This window comes from Anopheles arabiensis, chromosome 2 (genome assembly GCF_016920715.1).
Source record: "Anopheles arabiensis isolate DONGOLA chromosome 2, AaraD3, whole genome shotgun sequence".
In the NCBI taxonomy this organism is placed as follows: domain Eukaryota; kingdom Metazoa; phylum Arthropoda; class Insecta; order Diptera; family Culicidae; genus Anopheles; species Anopheles arabiensis.
Genome location: NC_053517.1, coordinates 111,369,714 through 111,391,388, shown reverse-complemented (window position 1 = coordinate 111,391,388; position 21,675 = coordinate 111,369,714). Strand labels below are relative to the sequence as shown.

At 49.6% G+C, this 21,675-nt stretch overlaps 2 protein-coding genes across 2 annotated transcripts; both read right to left on the bottom strand.

Moving 5' to 3' along the window:
* Window positions 1-1,149: 1,149 nt before the first annotated feature.
* On the bottom strand, window positions 1,150-14,106 carry LOC120897295 (nose resistant to fluoxetine protein 6-like). Its single transcript, XM_040302056.1, has 10 exons — window positions 11,954-14,106; window positions 4,630-4,868; window positions 4,300-4,493; window positions 3,569-3,832; window positions 3,214-3,489; window positions 2,881-3,126; window positions 2,563-2,788; window positions 2,302-2,476; window positions 2,068-2,210; window positions 1,150-1,926 (listed from the first exon to the last, which is right to left on the bottom strand). The coding sequence occupies exons 1-10, from the start codon at window positions 12,552-12,554 to the stop codon at window positions 1,696-1,698; spliced, it is 2,595 nt and encodes an 864-aa protein (XP_040157990.1). The 5' UTR covers window positions 12,555-14,106; the 3' UTR covers window positions 1,150-1,695.
* A 4,029-nt stretch (window positions 14,107-18,135) lies between these two features.
* Window positions 18,136-21,544, bottom strand: LOC120897997 (DCN1-like protein 3). The gene is made up of 2 exons (XM_040303264.1): window positions 20,628-21,544; window positions 18,136-20,545 (listed from the first exon to the last, which is right to left on the bottom strand). The coding sequence occupies exons 1-2, from the start codon at window positions 20,761-20,763 to the stop codon at window positions 19,626-19,628; spliced, it is 1,056 nt and encodes a 351-aa protein (XP_040159198.1). The 5' UTR covers window positions 20,764-21,544; the 3' UTR covers window positions 18,136-19,625.
* Window positions 21,545-21,675: the final 131 nt, after the last annotated feature.

The window sequence follows — 21,675 nt, the reverse complement described above, 5'->3', positions numbered from 1 at the left end:
GTTTGCATTTTTGGGTTTTCATCAAATAGAAGACGAACCCGAACAGAGAGCCCAAACGGAGTGGCGCACTCCTAGCCATGAGTCCCCCCCCCCCTGCTAAGGCGACCCTGCGAAACTCAACCCTCCAGCTATTTTTCGGACATCCAGGACCACCACCCCGCTACTCAGATCCATTGAGAGACACGATCCAAAATCTCTTCTCACACACACACACCCAGACGATCGTAGTATTGACCAACAATGGTAGTATCGCCCTCCTCCCAAAAAAAAGCTCCCAATGGCCAACGAAAAACCAGTTAGACCTGATCCCATCTGTGCATTTCTTCTTGCCGCTTTCCTGCCAACCGCCGCGGCGTTGAAGTCCATCAAGTCCGATGATTTGACCGGCAAAAAGGAGAGCCTTAGCGTTGGCTAGGATCTACGATGCTAGTAGATCAGTCGGTCGGTTGGTCGAGGATCATTGGAGCGAAGAGAGAGAGCGAGAAAGAGAGCGAGAGTGACCACGCACCACGGTGGATAGCCAGTTATCACACTGGCAAGCGTGGCGGCGTCGGAAGGGGAGCGAGGATGTCACTCGTGCTTCCAGGCTCCAGCCATCGTGACGCCACACCGTCGACACCAGGCAGAAAGGCACAGCAGTTGTGGCAGAAAGGCAAGACCAGACAAGACAAGCAGAAAAAGAAAATCACTCTACCGTGGCGGCTTTTGCGCGATTACATCTACACACACTCTCGCTTTCTCCTTTTCCTTTCGCGCTTCTCTGGTCCACCGCGCACTCGCTATCTCGCGTCGGCACACATTATACAAGCGAAGAGATTACGAGGCGGCCACTCGGTAGCGGGATGCAGAGCGCGCCTCGCGTCGCTACAGGGCATCGCACGATCTGCACGTCGAGCGGCCTGCTCGACCTTGATCCAGTGGGGTCGCGTTTTACTTATTTATCCAGCGAGAAAGAAGCGAAGCCACCGGCGCCCAAACCCCTCGGGCGGGTTTATGCGACCAACGTAGTACCCTACTGCACTGAATTTGCTGCTGCTGCCAGTGTGACGAATGGGGACGAAATAGGACGCGTGTGTGTAGTGTCATCATGAAGTGGCTCAGTCGTTGCACCCTACCAGTTGAAGGTCAAACGGTGATGGAGATGCGGCTTATGCGTCTTTTATTGCGAAAAATCCTACCTTCCTTCAATGGCCCTTAATGACTAAATTAATAAATAGCTTTATTCGCACGGTAGGCTTAGTAAAACCAGCTCTCTCATCTGGTCCCGTAAACACACCTCTTGGAGACGGCAAGATCCTGCTTCCTTCCTTTCTGCCTTCCTTCCTTCCTTCCTTACTACTCTGCACCGATAAGAATCACCGATAAAGACGAGATATCACATGCTGCACTGTCTTACAAACTAACACACGGCTGGATTAGAGCCAACCGAGCCGAGGTCCACGCGAGACGGCTCTCTCTCCCCCGCGTGCTCGAGGAGGTGCGCCAGAAAGATGGGAAAGATGGGGGGAGAGGGAGAATTAAGACATGTCCGAAACGATGCACCCCCATGGGATGCTACCCCCACCATCCAATCTTAGCGTCTCCATCTCCTCCTTGCCAGCTGGGAAAAGGGTCCACTTAGCGTATTCACTGTTAAAAGCCCAACATTTACACACATTCACACAGACACACACTGGCATCCCTGCATCTCGAACATCACTGAATCTTTCGTTCGCTCTCGATCGAAACCGGGTGGACCAGTGGTGGTGGGTGGTGGTGGTTGGAATCGGTCGCTTTCGTCGGAGCCGGTTGCGGGATGGTGGGCGGGACCTTGCGGTTGAGCTTTAAGATCTCGCTCGAGATCCTACAGTACGGTATCTCGAAGCAGGCGGAAAACACGATCGCTGCCAAGTAGGAAAGCAGCGTTACACCGAACGCCATTACGATCTGGGCGATGGGGCGGATGGGAAGGCGAAAAACAGAACCCGAAGAGACACACGAGAGAAAAAAACAAACAAATAATTCATCCGTTAGAAAGCGTTAGACGGTGGAAGAAAGAAGAAAGAGATGGAGGTTAAAGTAGCTTACCGCTGGTATAGGGTCGGCGTGGACACTGGAGTCCGACACGCCAAAGGTGACGATGATAATCAGCGGGTTGAGAAGGTAGATTCCGTACGTCAGCTTGTTGATGTGGACGAAGAATTTGGAAGAAAGCACACGCGTTACAATGTCTGGAAAAAGAGCGCATGAGAAGCAATGAGCAGTGAGCGGAGTTAATGAATTGGTGCGATGAAACACGGCAGAACCACCGCGTCCACCTACTTGAGTAACCGCATCCGGTGGCGAGGATCACCCAGCAGGCAGCCCATGAGATCAGCCACCGTACGGCCACCATGACGGTCGAGGCAATCGGGAACGGGAAGTTGCGCTTGATCGTGGAATGCATGCTGAAGATCACACAGAAGCAGGCCAACAGCCAGTACCATCGGTATTGGTTCTGAACGAGGGAAGAAAGAAGAAAGAAGGTTGTGATATCGAACGGTCAGAAGCTCAAGGCGAAAAGCCTCCCCCTGCGGGGCGTACCTGTGTGATGGTGAACTTGTCGCGGCTGGACGCCATCAGCCATCCAAAGTAGACCCCGACCACGTACGGAGACACTCGAGACCAGGGCGCCGTGTACAGGGCATCACCCGTGTTGTACAGCACGTCGTACGACGGAATGAAGCGATGGTTCAGCGTTAGCGCAATGTTGAAGAGCAGCGTGCCGATCGCAAACGCACCAAACACCTTCTTGCCGAACTTGGCACTCCTTTTTTTTGGAGAGGAAAGATCAAGAATGATCGAGATGAGATTAGCATGACGGCGCTGCAGACGCAAACGCGTTTCGCGGCGTACACTTACTTGGCGTAAACGAAGAGTAGCACGGTGAAGAGCATGTAGTATTGCATCTCGCACGCCAGCGACCAGGTCCAGGTGAGACAGAAGTCGTCCACCGGGTAGAGGTTCTGGATGTAAAACAGGTTGCGCCACCAGTACCGCTGACAGCCGAGATCGGAACGTTCGTGAACCCAAAACTTGGACGTCTCCACGATGTAGCTGTGCGTCAGCTCACCCAGCACCGTCACGAACAGGTACATGGGCGAAAGGCTGCAAAAGCGAACAGAGAGAGAGAGAGAAGGGGGTGGAAATCAGACGGTCAGTGAACGCGTGACATATACGCAAGCAGGTCTTTACCGGAGGTAGCGATGTAACAGCATCTTGCCGTACAGCTTGCCATTTTCCCAGACCGTATTCGCCTTGACCTCTTGCACTTTGGACCGGTTGCGGATAAAGTTGTAGCTGAGCAGAAAGCCACTGATCGCGAAGAACACGTCCACCAGCAGGGGCGCATTGCTGACCAGCTGGAAGCGGATCTGCTCGGCGTAGTGCAGCATCACCGACGGGTTGTGCACGGTGTAGAACGTGTACCACTGCATGTGGAAGCACAGAATCAGGAAGCAGCAGATCGATCTGTGAAGCGGGTGAGAGAAAACACACAAGCAAATGTTGAACGCGATCGTGCAGGTGAGATCAGAGACAAACCACTTACTTCATGCCACAAATGACGGGCAGCGATTGGGGGCCACTGTCCGTGCGGAAGATGGTGTTTAGGTTCTTGCGCAGATTGAAACTATCGATCACACGCTCGGTGAAGGTGCTTGCATCTGCAAGATCGCTGCCGCCCTCCGCCCGGGCGGCTGCTGGAGAGGCGCCTGCAGCAGCGTCCATATGATTATTGTTCTTTTCCTCCATCAAGCGCTGTTCTCTGCTGTGCGCCAAGTAGATCATCAGCAGTGTGAAGGCAAGCGAGACTCTGGATGCACGTGGAAGATGGAGATTGGAGAAATGAAAATGTTAGAAGATTTGAAAGCTTTCTTCGTTTGCCGTGGTGCTCCCCGTGTTTAACGCGTCTCTATTGCAACACAGCGAGCAGCAATCCCTTAACCCCTGGGGTGAATGAACCGTTCGTTTGCTAGAATAACACTGGCCCATTGATCGCGTTGAGCGCGTAACCAATTAACACACGCCTGCCATTGAAACGCGGACGGCGCACACCGAAGCGTGGCTGCAATCGTAGTAGCAGCTGACAAAAGCGCAAAGCAATCACGTACCGGAGAGCGCACGCACGATGATTATCGAACGACCATGCTGCTGCTGCTGCTAGCGGATGGCTCAATTTGCCGCAAAGCGCACAGCAATGGAGCACAGACAGCTGCCTCTCACCGGACCGCGGACGGGCACGATTAATGGCCCGCGCGCGATGATCTTTACACTACTTACCCGATGATGAAAACGCTCGGCTTCGACCAGAAGGCCCGATCGAGCGTGGTGTTCTTCACGTGCAGTACGTTCGGCTTGAACTCGTAGATGTCTTGCGCCAGGACGAGGTTCTCGTCGAAGTACCGTGCGGTCAGATTGTGCAACTCGTCATTGGTGCACGAGCGTGGAATGCACACGCCGATGTGGAGAATGTTCTGAAACGAACGGAGGAAAATTTTATTTAAAAAAAATACACAAAACCGGATGGGGTGGCCCCATCGACAAGGTTACGGTTGGCGATAGAACGTAGGGCTTTGGTTTGTGTTTGGTTTCCCGCGAAACACGCCTTACCTCGCTCTGGAACTTTACGTCCACCTGCCAGGCCGACTGATGCTTGGCGAACACGATCCGATAGTCCAGCTCGAACGGCGCCAGGGCCGAAACGAGATTGCGCTTCATGTTGCGCCGGTACCGATCGGAGAGGGTGATCGACAGGGGCGTACGTGTCGATTCGCAGCCCTTTTCCGAACCGATCCAATGGTTGTGTCCCCACATGAAGCCTGGCTCCTGGCTGCCGGATGCGTCCAACACTGCGCGGAAGAGAGGTTATTTAAAATAAAAGGTTAAAAGTAGTAAACAACTTCAGCTAGAAATCGACGAAAACAATTCACGTCTAGGACATTGGACCGTTTTTTTTTCTCAGGGATGGATTTATTAATGGCAATTAATTGTTTCAAATTCACAGCAACAAAGAACCTAGTCTGGTGGCGCATGTTTTTATTCCCATTTGTAACGAGTGTTTGAAAAGTCGATCTATCACACGGCGCTCTGGGCGCACTAAATCGACCGTGGCTCTAATTTACAGTTGCTGTTTTCCTAAACAACGCGTCCTTGAGCGCCGGTGAGACTGCCGAAAAGGGGGCCATTAATGTCTTATGGGCCGTGAAAAATAAAATAATCACAAACCCGTGTCTGGCCAGCTGGTGAATAATAGCTCCAATTTGCATAAGCCAATCATAAACGATCGTATATGGTCATCGTGTATATCACCCTGCTTACCTGCAGCAACAGCGGTATCATATTTTTTGCACCTCCAAAAAATTGTTGCTTTTTGAACTTCTCATTCTAATCAGGATGTACGACGCTTGATACCATTCGACAGAGGTTGACATTGAGCAAAGTCCGCTTTACCGTAACGAAAGCCCGGGACGGGACAGGAAAAGATAAAAGGCGCCTGGTGCTGTGATTGACACCGAGAAATCACCTTTTTTCGATCAAGTAGGCTAGAACAGTAGAACAGCCAACGCCGCCCCAAGGGCATGCAAAAACGTCCTTCGCCATTTTCGACCAACAAGGTGCCGATCTGGTTCAGCGCCGGTTCGCGCCGATTAGATCAAATTGCCATATTTCCTATCCTAAGACAGCCTGACAGCAAGATGACGAGAACCTGAACCTGAGAACGGGTTACAGAACACGGAAAACCCGTAAATCCTCCCAACCAATTCGTTTTGCTCCAAACACCGACCGACCGAGACACGCACGAGCGACCGCACGGCACGGCAGAGCCTGTTTGCATTGTCTTCCGCGTGCAAATGTTTAATGTTCCATTAAATCGCGTTTTCCCATTTGTTAAGCCAATTTAAGTCACACCGTTTGGACGTTCTTTTGTATCGCGCCTGAAGATCGGGACAAACAGACAATGCTTAACCAGTGCGCGGCGTTGAAAATGCACCACACACCTCTCAATATTCGTCGGATCTCCTCGCTGGTTCACCAGAGTACGAACAAGAGTAAAACCAAACCGGTTTCAGCCAATCAGCTACACGAAATGACAGCGAATAGTCCCGTTTCCCGAACCCAGACCCCCCTTTCAAACGTAGACAGACGCCTTGCCAAAATACTAGACATGAATGAAACCGTTCAAAAGTTTGGCCTTAAGCTTGATGCCTTCATCTTCACTGATACGCCGCTGCTGATCGTTCTCACTCGCGTCGCGCGTACACACTTTTGCTTTTCGCTTGCTGCCTTGCGCGTTCACGTTCGCGCGCAAGGGCTGGCGCGCATACGGACGACTTCAACGTGCGCGCAGGCGGGAAACCGTGCGCTCGTGTGGCGAGTTCAAGTTTGCGGTGGTGGTGCGCGGGGTCCGCCGGTACCCGAAGAACGAACTCGTTTCGGTCACTTTCTATTTTCTTATCTAAAAAGGGTTCTCGGATGGTTTCCACCTTTCCTCCCCTTGGCCGGAATGATTCTATTATGCAGTCGACTGCCCGAAACAGGCAACACTGGATTCCAAAGGTTGCTCGGATTTCAGAGCTGTGTCGTGAAGAAAATCCGTTATTTCTATTACGGCCCTACTGGGTCGTAAGGTACGACGACGAGGGAGGGATGGTGGGGCCCTACGATATTTAGCTGAAGGTTAGTCGATGGGTTAGCAACCCTGACTAGATGGGTAAAACCGGACAAAGATGACGATGAGTCTTTGTGTTCGATTCGATCGTTGGCCCCAAAGATGCTTTATGAGGACTCATGTGAAACACCCCCCCCCCCCTCCTGTGCTTTAACATGCGCTTCTTAGTAGATGGGTGGTGGGTTTTTTTCAATCAACGTTTGATTATTTTATACCAACATGGTTACCTTCATAATCAGCTTCATCTTGTTGTTGCTGGTCGGGCGCATTAGAACACACCACCGTATCGTTTCCGCCGCAAAACACACAAGAAAACGGCGATCATAAAGTTAAGATTGTTTATGATTGGCAGCAGCATGCGCTCTTCCGTATTAAATATTCTTCAGCTACGTTTACGAGCGCGGCGTTTTCGAGCAAACATTCACAACAACAAGGAAAAGGGTATATTAAACGATTTCGCCCCGAGGGATTTGTACAGGCAGCGAGAGACATATCTACACAACTGGCGATTGTTCTTTATCCGCCTTGAAGCACAGACACACACACACACAGGTAACCTTGAAAGTGCAATCTGTTTCTTCCGACAGAAGGGGTGACATGATCATCGATGAGTAACCTTTCACACGTAGCGCCCCCCAAAAATGGTCGCCGTTGCACTTCGCTCCCATGAACTGTTTGCATCCTTTCACACACGGACAATTGTCATGATCACAAAAAAACACCCATCAAAATGCAGAAAACCTTGCGCAATACTTGTATTTTTTTTTTTGTTCTTTTCAATGCCTCCAGTATGTAAATCATTCTGTGTTGAATTGATGACCCTGTTCGTTTTGACGGCGGGCGGGGAGCAGTTTTTTTGTGTTGATTTGGACAACCCATTTGCAAAATTCTTACCAATTCGCTAGCGTGATTGTGCGATCGATTTGATGCGATAATAATAACGAGAAAAGGAGAGCCGAATTTGCACAGTCATACGCGATTGACCTATGAAGCATTGAGGCTTAATTAACACATCACTCTTCGCATGTGTCCTGTGTCGGAGATGGCGATGTGATTCGTCTATTGTATGCCTTTGTAACACCTTTTCAAACACTCAGCCCGAACACGGATGATTGCAACACACGTTGTTTATTTTTTTTTGTGTGTTTCGTTGGCTACTGATCGAAGCGATCAATCATCTTTAATAACGAGGGGAACGAATCTGTGGGGCCTATGCCCCTGTGCCGTTGCCTGTGCAGTGTGCAATCGGCGAAGGGCTATTCAATCCCACCGCACAAGAAAGGGCCCTAAAGTGCATAATTTTCTTCTCAATCTCAGCCGCATAGCCATATATACGAAGAAGCATCCACTTTCGATCACTCGGCTCATCGCTGCCGTAAGGGTGTCGAGATAAGGGTGATAATAAAACCATACACGACTAGAGATCGTAATTGGTCCATCTGGAAGGTATGAAGGGGAGCACCAGCGGGAGGAGGCCGCTTATTGGTACAACCACTCGCAGGGCGATCGTGCCCGAAAAGATTACAAAGGTGTGAAAAATGAAAGCCATTGTGCTCGACTGTTTGATGTGTTTTGATGGTTGGAAAGCATTAGCAACGGTCATTTTCGAAACCTTCCTGCTTTCTTGCATCGTGTTTTTTACGTGTGAATTACGTACATCCAAACGGTTTTATTCGTGTGTGGCGACCCTAAATCTGATCCAAAACCGATCGATCGATACCAAACGTTCCGAGGAAATGAAAAACAGTTTGAAAGAGGAGAAGGCAATATGTGGCCAGTTTTTCTCTTTCATTCCCACCTGTCATGGCTGTTCCGGGTTGACATGAACCCTTGTCAACTCCCACACGCAGAGAGAGAGAGCGCTGTGATTCCGACGACCTCGACGATCGTTTGTTGGATTAAGCAGCATAAAGAGCCAAAAATAAACCACATCACACACACGTACACGCCGCAACGGGGTGGTAGTGACGAGTGTAACCTATTTTCGTACACATCCCGAGTGTCAAACGACAGCGAAAAAACGACCCTTGCACACACGCTCGCAACGACACGTGAATCGGTCATCGTCTTGTTATCGGACAACGGCTTCAGAGCGAGCACCAGATCAAAACAGGGACTCATCCATCTTCTTCTTCTTCGGGCATCCCAAAAGCCCTTTCCGCCTGTGCGGCGGCCTCGAAGTGACAAGGCAGCCGCAGAAGTTCAAGTTGATTACATAAATTATGGTCGTCCGGCAACGATCATCGCGCCCGCCCCACCGGACCGGGACAGGCTAGTTTCCAGTTCGATACCGATACTGTCTGCATACTAATATAGGCTGGCGCTTGGTACGGTATCCCCCACGGCTGCAGATACTGCTGCGTCGTTTCGGTGGTCCAGGCCACGATTGCATAATACCCCGCGGGAGATAAATCGAACCCGTTTCGAGTGTTTTGAGTGTTCTTGCTACTCGTTTTTCTTAAGGGAACCGCAGTTCAGATGGCACACACAGTTGCCCTCTGCCAGCAGTACAACGTTTACTCCAAATAGTCAACTGACTCATTGCCTCATCGTGCATCATGCTCACATTGTTGTGGTAAAACCCCACGCATGAAAGTATTTGCGTTTGAGCGTTTGGCGTTAACCACGCCGAAAAGGTTAAGGTTAGCGGAAAGAGACTCCCCCCCATCACCACACCACACACCATCCATATTTCGTTGGCCACAGGCAACAAGAAAGTGGTGACCGATCGCCTTCGATCGATCACAAGCACTTGTCGCTGGATGCGGGAAGGACGACCGCTAGAAAAGTGTCATACAGCACACCGCACGATCACCACCACGATCGTGTCAACACGCTGAAAAAGTGAAGGTTGGGGGGATCAGACCTCTCCCATCTCTCAGGGAGGCTTATGTGTGTGTGTGTTTTTTTTGCACTGTTGGTGATCACACACACCAAATATTGACCCAACGATATGCGAAGCGTTATCAACCTTGAGCCAGATTGCGCATGGTTTGTACCACAGCAACAGACACAAGACGATCAAATCGCAAATCACATCCTTCCCGGCTCGCTCGATGATCTTCGATGGGCCACCAGGCTCGATCATAAACGCGCGGCAATGGGTAAAGGGAGGATAAAACTTAATAGCGATTTATTTTCGGCACTTTGGCGCGTCAACAGCAACACGCGCTTTATGTGTTTTTTTCTCTCCCGCGTTTACGTTTGTATGCTAATGGGTTTGGGAAATAGTGGCATCACACATTGTTTCGCCCGTTTTTAACCCTGAACGCAAGAGAGTGCAATCACAGCACTGAACGGACGGTTGAGTATAGCATCTTTCGAATCGATCGTTGTACGATCGCTGTGTGTTTTTTTCTTTGCTGGTAATGCCAGTGAACAAATACAGATTCGACCTAACCCTCCCCCATCAACCTCAGCAACACCATTCGGCTTGAGTTTTTGGACTGTCAAATGTGATGCAATTGTGTATGAAAGGAAAGAAGAAGAAAAACATCATATTTATATACACGATCGCTTCCCACGAGCGAAGGACATGCGCAGGGGCACACGATGGCCACTTGTACGCCACTAGGAGAGGGTCCGTGCAAGAAGGAAGGCTTGCGAAAGTGGCTGCACTGCGCTTTCCACGAGGGCACGAGGGCTTTAGTTGAAGTTGAGTTGTGCAAATTGAAACACGAAACGCAAACACTCTTAGACGCTCATTCCATTCCGTTTCGCTCACAATGCTTCAAATGTCAGACAAATGTGTTGCGCGCTTTACCCTCACGATGGTGCAGCAGCGGGGTTGCCGCGCAGAGTTGCCTGCAGTCCTATTCACCAAACCCTACAATTAATTTCCATTTAGAGCCGTTCGTCGCCTATCGTCCTTCGAAGATGGAAATTGGTTCCCTTACACGTGGCCCTCCTCTCACCCCCTTGGCAATATGATCGATGGGCTGATTTCACAACCGAAATAAACCGTTGATTCATTAACCGTTGATAAAGTGGTCAGAATACGAATGGAAAATCATTCTCCAGCCTCTCACGGTCAGTCAGGTGTTGTTGGTTGGCGCTGTAAACGCCTCTCTTGCGTCGCACGCATACAGAAAATCAATAATTTGTCCAAAATAACGAACCGTCATATTGATTGGTTGGCATCGATTAGCTTTTCATCACGTGACGATTGCGAGGAGGCCCTATTGCCTTACAAAATACGCTGATGCATTCCTGACCTTGAGCGCCGCTTGCTCGTTTGTGTGCGAAGGGATTTCCCGCTGCGTAAATGTAACCCACGGGGCGACACACTCACAAACACGCCTTGTGCTCGCCCCCAAAAACAGAGAGAAAGAGTCACAACAAACCAAAACCAAATGATCACACGCACTCGGACGGGCCCAACCGCGAGCGCGCGCGCGCACGCGCGAATCTGTTGTTGTGCGCGCGCGAGCCGGCGGCATGCGCGAAATGCTCTCAATCACTCTTTCCACCGATCGCCCCTGTCCTCCCGTCGATCGTTTTCGGGGAAGAAGCTTGCTTTAAATGGGGGAATCCGGATCGGACGCACAGAAAAACCGGGTTGGTTGGCTCCCCCTTTTTGGCGGTGCTAAAATCACCCCATACTGGGCCACTACAACGATGACGTCGACAGCATCTCGTTGCCATTGATGATGATGGCGATGATGGCAATGATGGCGATGACGGCGTTGGTGGCACGAATTGAGAGTAAAAGTACGTTGAGTAATAAAGGCGATCGTGTTTGCTTGCTGCTGCTGCGCAACCGGGGGCGCTGCGGAGTACGCACCACACCACAAAGCACTGACCATGCTGGTGCCGCCGTGCCGCCTGTTTAAGGGAATATAAAACACAATCGTTCCATTCCCGGTCGGGGCGGCCAAACGGGATTGTTGTTTTTCAAGAGTGGCTAATTCTAGTGAGTGTGGACATGAAAAGGGTCCAAAAACACACACCACCATCACAACACGCAATGTGATCGCCGCACACGTGTTGTCTGTCGCAAAAGAGTGTGTCCCGATCCGATGCGTGCGTGATGCGTAGAAAAGAATTCAAACGAATTAGATCCCTTAGACCGCTTGGAGCGCTAACCTTCGGTCACGAGAAGCGGTGGTAAACATATGTCTCCACTGATTTGCTTAAAAATGATATTATTTGGAAATTTCGAACGCTTCGAGGGGAGTAGTGGAGAACGGACGTGTCCCTGATTTCAAAACATGACGCTGATTTAGTCACGAGGACCGATGCCAGAGGGACAGAGCCCAAACTTACCTTTCATCGCCCAAATCTCCTTCTGCTGGATGCCATGGTAGACGCGCTGCAGCTCCCGAAAGCATCGCTCCGACAACTCGTCCCGCTCCGCGATCGAGATCAGCCCGTACAGAACGGAAGTGTGCTTGAGCACTTCCGCCTTCAGCACCACCTTCTTGCCACCGTACATGAGCGCAGCGTCGTCCTCGTCCGCGCCCAGCAACGTCGAAGGTAGCAGATGTGATCGATGCTGCTGGGAGTGGCCGCCCTTGCCGACACTGGTGGCGTTAATCACATCGTCATCCATCTCTTCCACGCTGCTGCTGCTGCTCTCGTCCGACCCGCAGTACGCACTCACGCACGTCCCATTATTTAATTTGCCCCTCAATGGCTGTGTCACACCACTGGCAGCTCCCACGGCCAAGGGACAGCCAGTGGTTCCCGTGTCGGAAGTTGCGTTGCAACTGGCCAACGGTTGCGCATCGGTCGCGTTAACAACTTTGTTTGTGTTTCGCCCATCTTCTTCGGCGCTGCCTGCTGCTGCTACCACGGGCGTCAGCCCTACGAAAAGGACCGTCGCAACGCAGATGATGCAACGAAGGCGCTTGAACAGCATCATCATGCCTGCTTGCGTCTAAGCTGTGTTCTTTTTCCCCCTTGGTTGTGATTGATCTTCAGCTGCAAAACAGCTGCAAAAAGGTACAGTTCCCACTGCCAAGGGTTCTTTTATCTGAACCGGTGTTGTGTGTGCGCTAAAATTCCTCCCCTTATCCGATCAGCTGCCTCGTATTGCAAGGGTGCGGCCGTTTTTCGGCACTTTCTTATTTGCGGTCGTTTCCCGTTTCGTTATCATCGGCCGGGTCAACCACTCGACTTCGCACCTTCCTTCGCGCACGATCGGGTCAGCAGCCAGCAGAGGTTACGCAATCCTTATTATCACACGCACACACACAGCGAAACGGATAAGACGGAAAAGCTCCTCTCGTCCGCGAAGCGATGATATCCCGGAACACCCAATTCATCCGCGAAGCGGATCTTCAGTTGCGATCGCGTTCGGTTTGGGGTAAGCGGCCACCGAAAAACGCCACGACCCACTATCGCGAAACTCGGCGTGATTGGCAACCCTTTTGGCCACTGTTTGATTTCGGCAGGCTCAATCTCACTCTCTCACGCACTTGCAATGTGTGTTTCACTCCGGCAGCGCACCAAAACACACGCGACGGGGCAAAAGGCAAATGAAGGGGGCAAATGTTCCACTCCACTTGCACCACACACACACACACACACCGCACACGGTAGCCGCCACAAAAGTTAATAATGCCGGGTGGCGGCGGCGCACACGGGACTGCAATTTTTGGACCACCGGGCGGCGGCAATACCGCACCACCACCAGGCAGCAGCAATGGGCTCGTTTTATTCGTGGCTGTTTCGCCGATTCCTTCTTTCCTTTTTCGGCCGCGGCTGGGCGCTTACTGCTGGCGCACTAGAGACGGCGACGACGGCGACAAAGACGACCGTTTGGAGGCTGCGATCGCGCGAATTTCATCGATCACATAACATCCAAAATCAACCGAACCGAACGACCGAGGGTTGCTGGTCGTGTGGGGCCACCAGCCAGCAGCGACGCAACGAAAGCAAAACCCACCGACAAACCGACACCCGCGGGGAGGTTGTGTGTTGTAGCTTCTCTGCGCCCGGGTGGCGGTCGTGTCTTCTCCTCGGCGTTTGATTTAAACCAAATCGAGGTTAGAAAAATGCAGCACGCGTGAATCACAACACACTCACGAACTTTGTACGGGTCAAACTAACACACACAGGCACACGACACACCCAACCGTCGTGGTTTTAACCGGGCTTGTTAACGAGCGCGTGTCCCGCTCACAACACTTTTCACACAACACTATTTTGGCTCTTATTTTCTTTCCCGCTTCGTGTGTGTCTCGTGTGACACTCACCGTGATAAATCGTCCGAAATTCAGACACACAAACAAACACAACAGACGCTCGTCGTTCTGCTCTGTCTCTCTGTCTCCTGGGTTTGAACAACCCTCCCTCCTCCTACCGGGGCTGCGTTACACTTTGAACGATCGTCGTAACGGTTTTGCTGCTTCACGACAAGCGGTGCGTTGAACACAATGTGCGTGCGACCTGGGCCAGCGCGTGCATCGTAATGATCTTGCCTGCCCAAAATCGGTCCCCGGTCAACCCGTCGTCATCATCATCATCATCGGCGGCGGCGGCTGCGGCGGCAGTCGTTTCGGTCGGGTTTTCGGGCCGAAAGCAACACGACCGAGCGCGCCGCCGTCCGCCGGTGTGTGTCGTGTGTGCTCTGTCAAGGAGTAGGGGAATGACAACACAGAGTACATGTGGATGGTTTTTTTTATGTTTCACGGGGTGGTGGTAATGGGTGGCTCACAGAGAGTCACACACAGATTGAGAGTTTGCTCGCGGATGCTGCGATATTGACCGGTACAAACGCGCAACATAATCAATGCGCGTGTGTGTGGAGCGCCACAGTACTGCAAGAGCATTCACTGCAAGGAGTAACTATGAAACGACACAATTCTCTCTCTCTCTCTTTCTCTCTCTCTCTCTCTCTCTCTCTCTCTCTCTTCTCTCACACACTTCCTCACAAATGCATCCTCACTCTCACTATCGATGAACGGTGTTGTAAAAGTTTGGGACAGCGATCGGTTGGAGAATGCGATCCTCTACCGCGGTCTTATCGATATCCTCAGTCCAATGAACTGCACCATTCGTTCTGGAGCAATGTTCTGCAAGATGTTCATGGGTGTTTTCTTCAAAATCTGGTCATTTAAAATCTGAATTTGAGATATTATTCAACTGACCTTTACCTTTGCCCATCCTCGACTAACGAAAATGTTACAGAAAATTGTGAAAAATGTATCAACTAAATATCACATTAACACACACTTACCTTTACTAAGTCATATTCATATGCGACAAAATTTTGGCACGTAGTAAAGGGTGATTTACTTTCACCGTAGGTCAAGGATACAAAGAACATTTCGCAAAGAACATGGTTCAAGAAAGGCGAAATTCTTCCCATTTGCATAATCGATCCCGGTTCTCGCCAAATGGAACCTGAATCTCTGTTCGCCTGGTGGTTTGTTTTTGGACGGATTAAGCGAATGTGGTCATTGTCCCTTTCTATTCGGAGTTCAATGTTCTTTGGTTTTGCATTCGTTCTTCTGCTACTTCAGTGGTTTTCAACCAAGGAGGTTGCGGGGCTAAATCCGCTTCCCCTATTTAGGGTACAAGTAGGGGTCATATGTTGGTCTTAAGGTGGCTAAGCCGTTTTTGCAACATCAGCAATTAAGTCTTATTTGAAAATTTAACATTCGTGTTTGCATCCCATTTGAGGCTTGCAATTACCTTATTGCGGGTTGTCTCAGCAAAACTTATGGTTAGATTTCTTTAAAAAAGGTTAGTCATACGGATTTTTCTCAGGCAAATGTCAAAAACCTTCTACAATGTGCAGCTTCAGTGTGCATAGGATACATAATCGTTCAATAAATCTTACAATTTCTTAATGACCCATTGCATTTTGTGAAATTTTGCTTGCAAATACCCGACACCAAAAAAAGCCAAAGTTCTCCCCATCGGTTGCAAGCCACTGTGCTACTTTCATCTTCCTGTGGGATGAAAGCGAGACGCCAATCGAAATGTACCGTTACCAAAAAAACCAAAGCAAACAAATAGAACCCGCCAAACGAGACAAACAACAGCGAGCTTATCTTGTGTCTTTTCTTCTACACACCAAACCACGCGTCGGGAAGCCGGTTGTTTATCTTGATCCAGACACGCTAAACACGCCGTTCCCTGATCCCCTTGAGCGACAGCGTATAGTTTACACTTCTGTATCAGAACTGATTTTGTCAGTTTGGCGAGTCTTCGAGAAAAGCGCGAATCTTCGCTTTCAATGTCAGCTGAAGATCGAAAGCATAACATTCTGAGCACTGTTTCTGGAAATGGAAAATTCTAGTTTAAAACACGAACACATGTCATGCAGAACCGCGATCGTTTCCAGAATGTTGGAAGAGATCCTGTCTAACTCATTACCTTACTCCACTACTCCACTTGAAAATAGCGGACCGGCTTGAGAAGTGTTTTGGGGAGGAGCTTTTCGTTCCCGACTGGACAACAGGTTCATTCCATTCGATAATGTGCCACATTTGCATAATCGATACCGTTCCGGCGATGAGTCGCATATGATCAGGTTTGCTGTCGGTTGCAGAGATCGATCGGTGTTGCTTGTTACGCGATCGTCGTCCTGCTGGCTCCAGTGATTCTTCCCACGGCGTTTCGCATCAGAACAATCTGGTACGCCAGCCAAGCAGAATACAATAGATTTGCGACCTTCGCAGGACGCACTGCACACACAGTACACAACAACAACAACATCATGGGAAAGTATTATCACTGTTGTGGAAAATCGCCTCTTTTGTTTGGTTCGCTCTTATTTACACACAAAACCCACACTCTGTTGACCTTCCCGCGGGAGGTACCAAATGTACCAGAGCGCACGCTGACGACATTAGCCTCGTCTCGGGTGCCGAAACCCAAACCTCCGTCAGCTATTTGTCGTTTCCCACCCAGACAGTGTGACAGACACCACAGTGATTAATAAATTACAAGCCCTCACTGATTGACCTTCCGTTAAAGCGATAGTCATGTCGGTTAATAACTCGACGCGCACAGGAAATTCCCCGTTTGCCTAATTTTCCCATTTAACCGTGCCCTGTTTGTGCACGGGCGTGGTTGTGTGTGTGTGCGTGTCTGTTTGTTTGTTTAATCAGGATCATCAGGCCATCAAATCTTCGCAGTCGCGCACGAGGTGCAGCCGACCACATTTATCAATCCATCAATCCGTGCCATACATTAACATTACGGAGGGTGTTTTAAGAGAGGGGGGGGGGGGGGGGATACGCAGCCCACCAAATTCGGCCACCCATTGCAACGCCCTTCTCGGTGCGCATTTTGCACCTGCCAGAGCCATCCGGTGCCGAATGACGTCAATGCAATTCACGATTTGACGCAACCAGAAGCCTTCTTAAGGCAATTTCAAGCGGCCACTCTTCTCACATAATGTTCCACCGATGATAATGTTTCATTCTTATGGGTTTAAAAGTTCAGCTAGCCTAATTTTACTGTCACTCTCGTGTCCCACCATGTTTTCTGCTGGGTTTGCCTAATGGACTCATTAAGTTCGATTGGCATTGTGTTGTTTTGTCGGCGTGTTGCTGTGCGCTGTGGCAACAACAAAAAGTGCACGAATAATCACAGCTGATGCTAACATTTTCCAACCAATTAGCCACACAATTAGTTGTGGAATAAATTTTCCCAGCGGATAAACCCATTCTTCTAATACTTAATGCGCAAAATGGCTTATCTAATCAAACATAGATTTGTTATAGGCGAATGAATCCATTTATCTAACGTCTAATGCGCAATATGACTTGAAATTTCAATTCTACCTTAAAAACCCCGCACAACGGACCTTCGTAGACACTGGCCCTTTGCCGAAAGCAATGAAATGGTTCCTCTTTTTGTACCTTGATCGAATTTCGGTTTCGTACGCCTTTGATTGGATTTAAGTTTGATACCCTACCCGAAACGAATTGCACCAGAGCCTTTTTGCAACTCATTTCCCCTTTCGCGTGGGCTTCCCGGCTGACAAATGGTGGGCTCGGGTCGTTGGTAGTGGGAAAGAAAGACACGAGAAGCTATAGTGTGCTGCTGGTCGTGTTACTAATTTCTTCTGCAAAATTAAACCTTTACACGGGCCAGCGTTTCACTCGGTCGGAAGGAAGCAATCGATCATTCCACGTTCTGCACGATGGCAATGACTTCTGGGAGCTGGGGGGATTTTCAAGGGCAAAGGAAATGAGGCTACCCCAAACAATCTGTCCGTATTTCCCCAAAATGCCTTAGTGGATGACGTAAAGCGTTGAAGCAGGTTCGTACTAGACGAGACGAATTTCTTGTAAAGATAATCAGTACGTATAAGTAAATATTAAAAGCAATGGTGAAACTTACCATTTATGCAGAAACGTGTACAGATTTGTTGTCATCTCGTGCGTTCTGCTGTGGAATAAAAACAGGTGCAAATGATTATTTAAAAACAAAGTGTGATAACAATCATAAAGGAACTGAAGGAAAACAATACAGATACACACGGGAACTAGAGATAGGCTTGTTTCCTTTATTTCAAAACCGTTTAAAGTTAATGCGATAATTACACTATGCTTTTGATATCTGCCGATTCCGATGTCCGATGTCTACGATTTCGCCAGCTTTATCGTCAGCGTTGTTGCAGTGTATCGTAGGCGTCGTAGCGTCCGACCGTGGAAAACTCCTGCTGCTCCTGCTTTAGGCTCGCAATCTCCCCTTTATATTGCAATTCGAACGTTAGCAGCAGCATGGTTTGTTTGTTTGTTTGTTTGCATTTGCTATACCTAGTTTGCTTACTTGATAGCACGCTTGAAAAACGGAAAAATAAGTCCGTGCACTACAGTAGTACGAATTAATCACATTGATCCTTCACGCGTCGTCCGTCTATCCTTTTCGCTTCGTTTAATTTTGTCTGCTAAAGTGCTGCCCCGCGTGCGCTCGCGTTAGTCTCTAGTTTAGCTGGGGGGTTGTTTCGCCATTTGCCTATATACTCAGTACTTCTCGCCGTACGGCGATTAATGCGCTACAGCCTTCAACTTCACCATATTGTATCATGCTTTCTACATAAATATTTGTCTCTAGAATTGTTCTGTGTTTCATCTTGATTCCGCTAAGTGTGTGATCTTTTTTTACAGACTTCTTGCTTGCTTCACAACTATCTATCTAGGCTAGGGCGCTGCCAGGTTTTTTTTGCTATTAATTTGGTTGCAATCACACAAACACGCAATCGCCACACACACACGCAGCTGCAGTAGCATTTCGCAAGCGAAAGTCGCATCGCTTTTACCTCAAAACTGGTACACAACGAGACATCATTTCAACAACAAACGTTCCAGCTTCTGCTAATGTTAGTGTTTGTTTTGCCAGCTTGCTGCAGAATACGTTTACTAAAACCGATAACATATACTTCACATACTTCGATCTTAGCTGAGCAGCGGGCTGACTAAACGCATATTACGGGATTTTAGCAGAAAAACGTAGCCCTGAACGCGTAAATACAAAACGATCAACTAATACGGACCAATTAAATGAAATTGCCTGAACAAATGAAGGCCACGTGGTGGTCGACTTTCGGCTCAAAATCATCGACTACCTCTACCCGGTAAATGCCTCGGAGCTGCTCCTTGGTTAAAAGATGGTGAATTCAATAAATAAGAATAAAGAACTATGATATAATAAAACGACAAGAAATGTGAAGACATTCGCGACCTTTGACTAAAAACAAATGGGTTTTTGCTAAAACAACGGCAGGATGTAGATGTCACACGCGTACATCTCGCATGATTCTATTATGTGCATGCTTAATCAGCCAGAACCAGCCCGAACACGGGCTTCAGCAGTTCGTAACGTAACAGCGAAGTAGTACGTGGTACGTTGCAAGTATGGCTGAACTTTTGTTCGCTTCAACCATACAAACACAAAAGACCAACCGGGATATGCTGGCCTAGAGGAGAAAAGAATGGAGCGGTGTGATAAGTGGGTGTTGCCTAGCGAAATACTATGAACCATTGTAGCCGGACGGATCCGGGGGCGGTTCTCCGCCACTGTCGTCCTTCACTTTTGCAAGCTGCCCCGTGCGTTCCTGCTCGTACTCGACAAAGTCGTCGAAGAGGCTTGGCCACGCCTCCGTGTCATCGTAGTTTTCGATATCACAGGTTTCCACAAAGTTCAGAAACATGTTCCAGGTGTCCTTCGGGACGCCCCGGATGTTCTGGTGCTGCTCGAGAAAGTCTAGCCAGCGCTGCAGTATGTCAGGCGTATGTACGGTGAACACCAGCCGCCACAGGCTGATCGCCATGTCGAGCGAAAGTATCCGATGACCCGGTTCCAGCCCGAAGCGAAACGTAAATCGGTACAGCGATTTGAAGTCCTCCGAGCCGTCCGTCCGTAGCCGTTCCACGATTTGCTGCAACCGAGCCCGAATGTCCTCGATGCTGGCCGCATTCATACGCTGTAGGCCCTGGATGAACTCGGCTTTTGTGAACTGACACATTTGTCCCGCGTCTAGGCGCCACGCCAGCACGAGGATTGCAAAGTCGTCCGGTTTGTAGCCGAGATCGCCGCACAATCGTTCGATCCCCTCCGACAGTATAGCGTCCTCCTGTGCGTCCTTGTAGTTTTCGAACAGTTTGTTCAGATCGTTGTCCGACAGCAGCACCTGCGGTCCACCGATGCCAACGCCACTCAGCTCCTTGCTGCCCGCTCCATTGTTGTTCATGTTCTCAACCATCAACCCGCCACCGGTCGACCCGATCATTCCACCGACACTGCCGATCGGGCCGCTGCCAACCATCGTCGATGTAATGTTACCATTAAGCATTCCGCCAACCGACGGCTTTTTGAAACTACCTCCACTGCGTTTATCTCCGTGGCCCATATAGTGTCCGGCCGCACTCACGGGCAAAAGATCGTCTGTTTCTACAAAAAAAGGAAACATCAAGTAGCCATTGCTGAGTATGATCGATTCACGTTCGATCACTGTGCCCCGGTGACTACTTACCATGACCTATGATGTCCATCTCCGTGTACGTTAGGGCGGAATCGTGTGCCGTACCGCCAGTGTTCGTCGGAATACCGGCGGCGGTGGCCACATTGGCATTTGGTGGCGTACGAAAGCATGTTAAACAGCTGCCCATAGTGCTAGTCGAACTATGTAAGTGTGCATAAGCGATCCCCCGGCCGTCTTGTGCCGCGACGGGATTTCCGATGAAAGCCGCTTCGAAACGGAACGTCAATAACAATAACTACGCGTAATTCTATCTACTCGGCGCTACAGTGTTCACACGGTTTCGCGTTCATCCAACAGCAATTTTGCTCCTAACGACGCATCAAACATGCTGGGAATGCTGCTGGCTCTTCCATTGGCTGGGATGCATTTTCTTCCAAGCGATCTGTGATGTCCCACACCACTCGACTACATCTGGCACCTAGCACCTTGGTTCTGGTGGGGCTACCGGCTGGCAAGGTAAACAACCCCCCGTGTAGATTCACAACTTTCCGGTGCGCTTTCCGGTTTGGCACAATGTGTCCGTAGATGCTTTAGTTTGGCACAAGCGAATGTTCCGTTTATCTTAACCTTTTACAACACGGAAGGTGCGATTTTTCCCTTGCATCAGTGTTGTCCACTTCGGCTGCAAACAAGATACAACAGGTCTGAGCTGGAACCATACGAGCTGCTGTCGTGCTGTGCGCTGGTGCACGGTGCCACCACGTCACTTTTGATATCAAAAAATGCTCAATTCACTGCACCGGTGTATAGGGCAATGTGTGCAGATCGTCAAGGGTCCATTGCGAACCATTTGAAATACTTGTTGGCCCTTAAATTTACCACTTTAAGCATTGGCAACACTAGATCGTCTCGTATGCTTTGTTGCTTCTTTTCCTTTTTCTTTTTATTTGTTGCTGGTTGTCATTAGATTGTAGTTTGACAGCCCGTACCCTTTCTGACAGTAGTAGTGTTTGACAGTGGTCAGGTTGGCCAAGAGCGCCCTAGCTCATGCCCTTCCGAACAGTGGTTCACGTTCATCAAATAATATTATTATCGGAAA

Excerpts from the sequence above, each read along its gene's own strand:
- LOC120897295 (XM_040302056.1), bottom strand. The coding sequence starts at position 12,554 with ATGATGATGCTGTTCAAGCGCCTTCGTTGCATCATCTGCGTTGCGACG. Across the intron at positions 2,789-2,880 it reads CTACTCTTCGTTTACGCCAA|GAGTGCCAAGTTCGGCAAGA; the intron begins GTAAGTGTACGC and ends TCCAAAAAAAAG. Across the intron at positions 1,927-2,067 it reads ACGCCGACCCTATACCAGCG|ATCGTAATGGCGTTCGGTGT; the intron begins GTAAGCTACTTT and ends CCCATCGCCCAG.
- LOC120897997 (XM_040303264.1), bottom strand. The coding sequence starts at position 20,763 with ATGGGCAGCTGTTTAACATGCTTTCGTACGCCACCAAATGCCAATGTG. Across the intron at positions 20,546-20,627 it reads GATGGACATCATAGGTCATG|AAACAGACGATCTTTTGCCC; the intron begins GTAAGTAGTCAC and ends CTTTTTTTGTAG.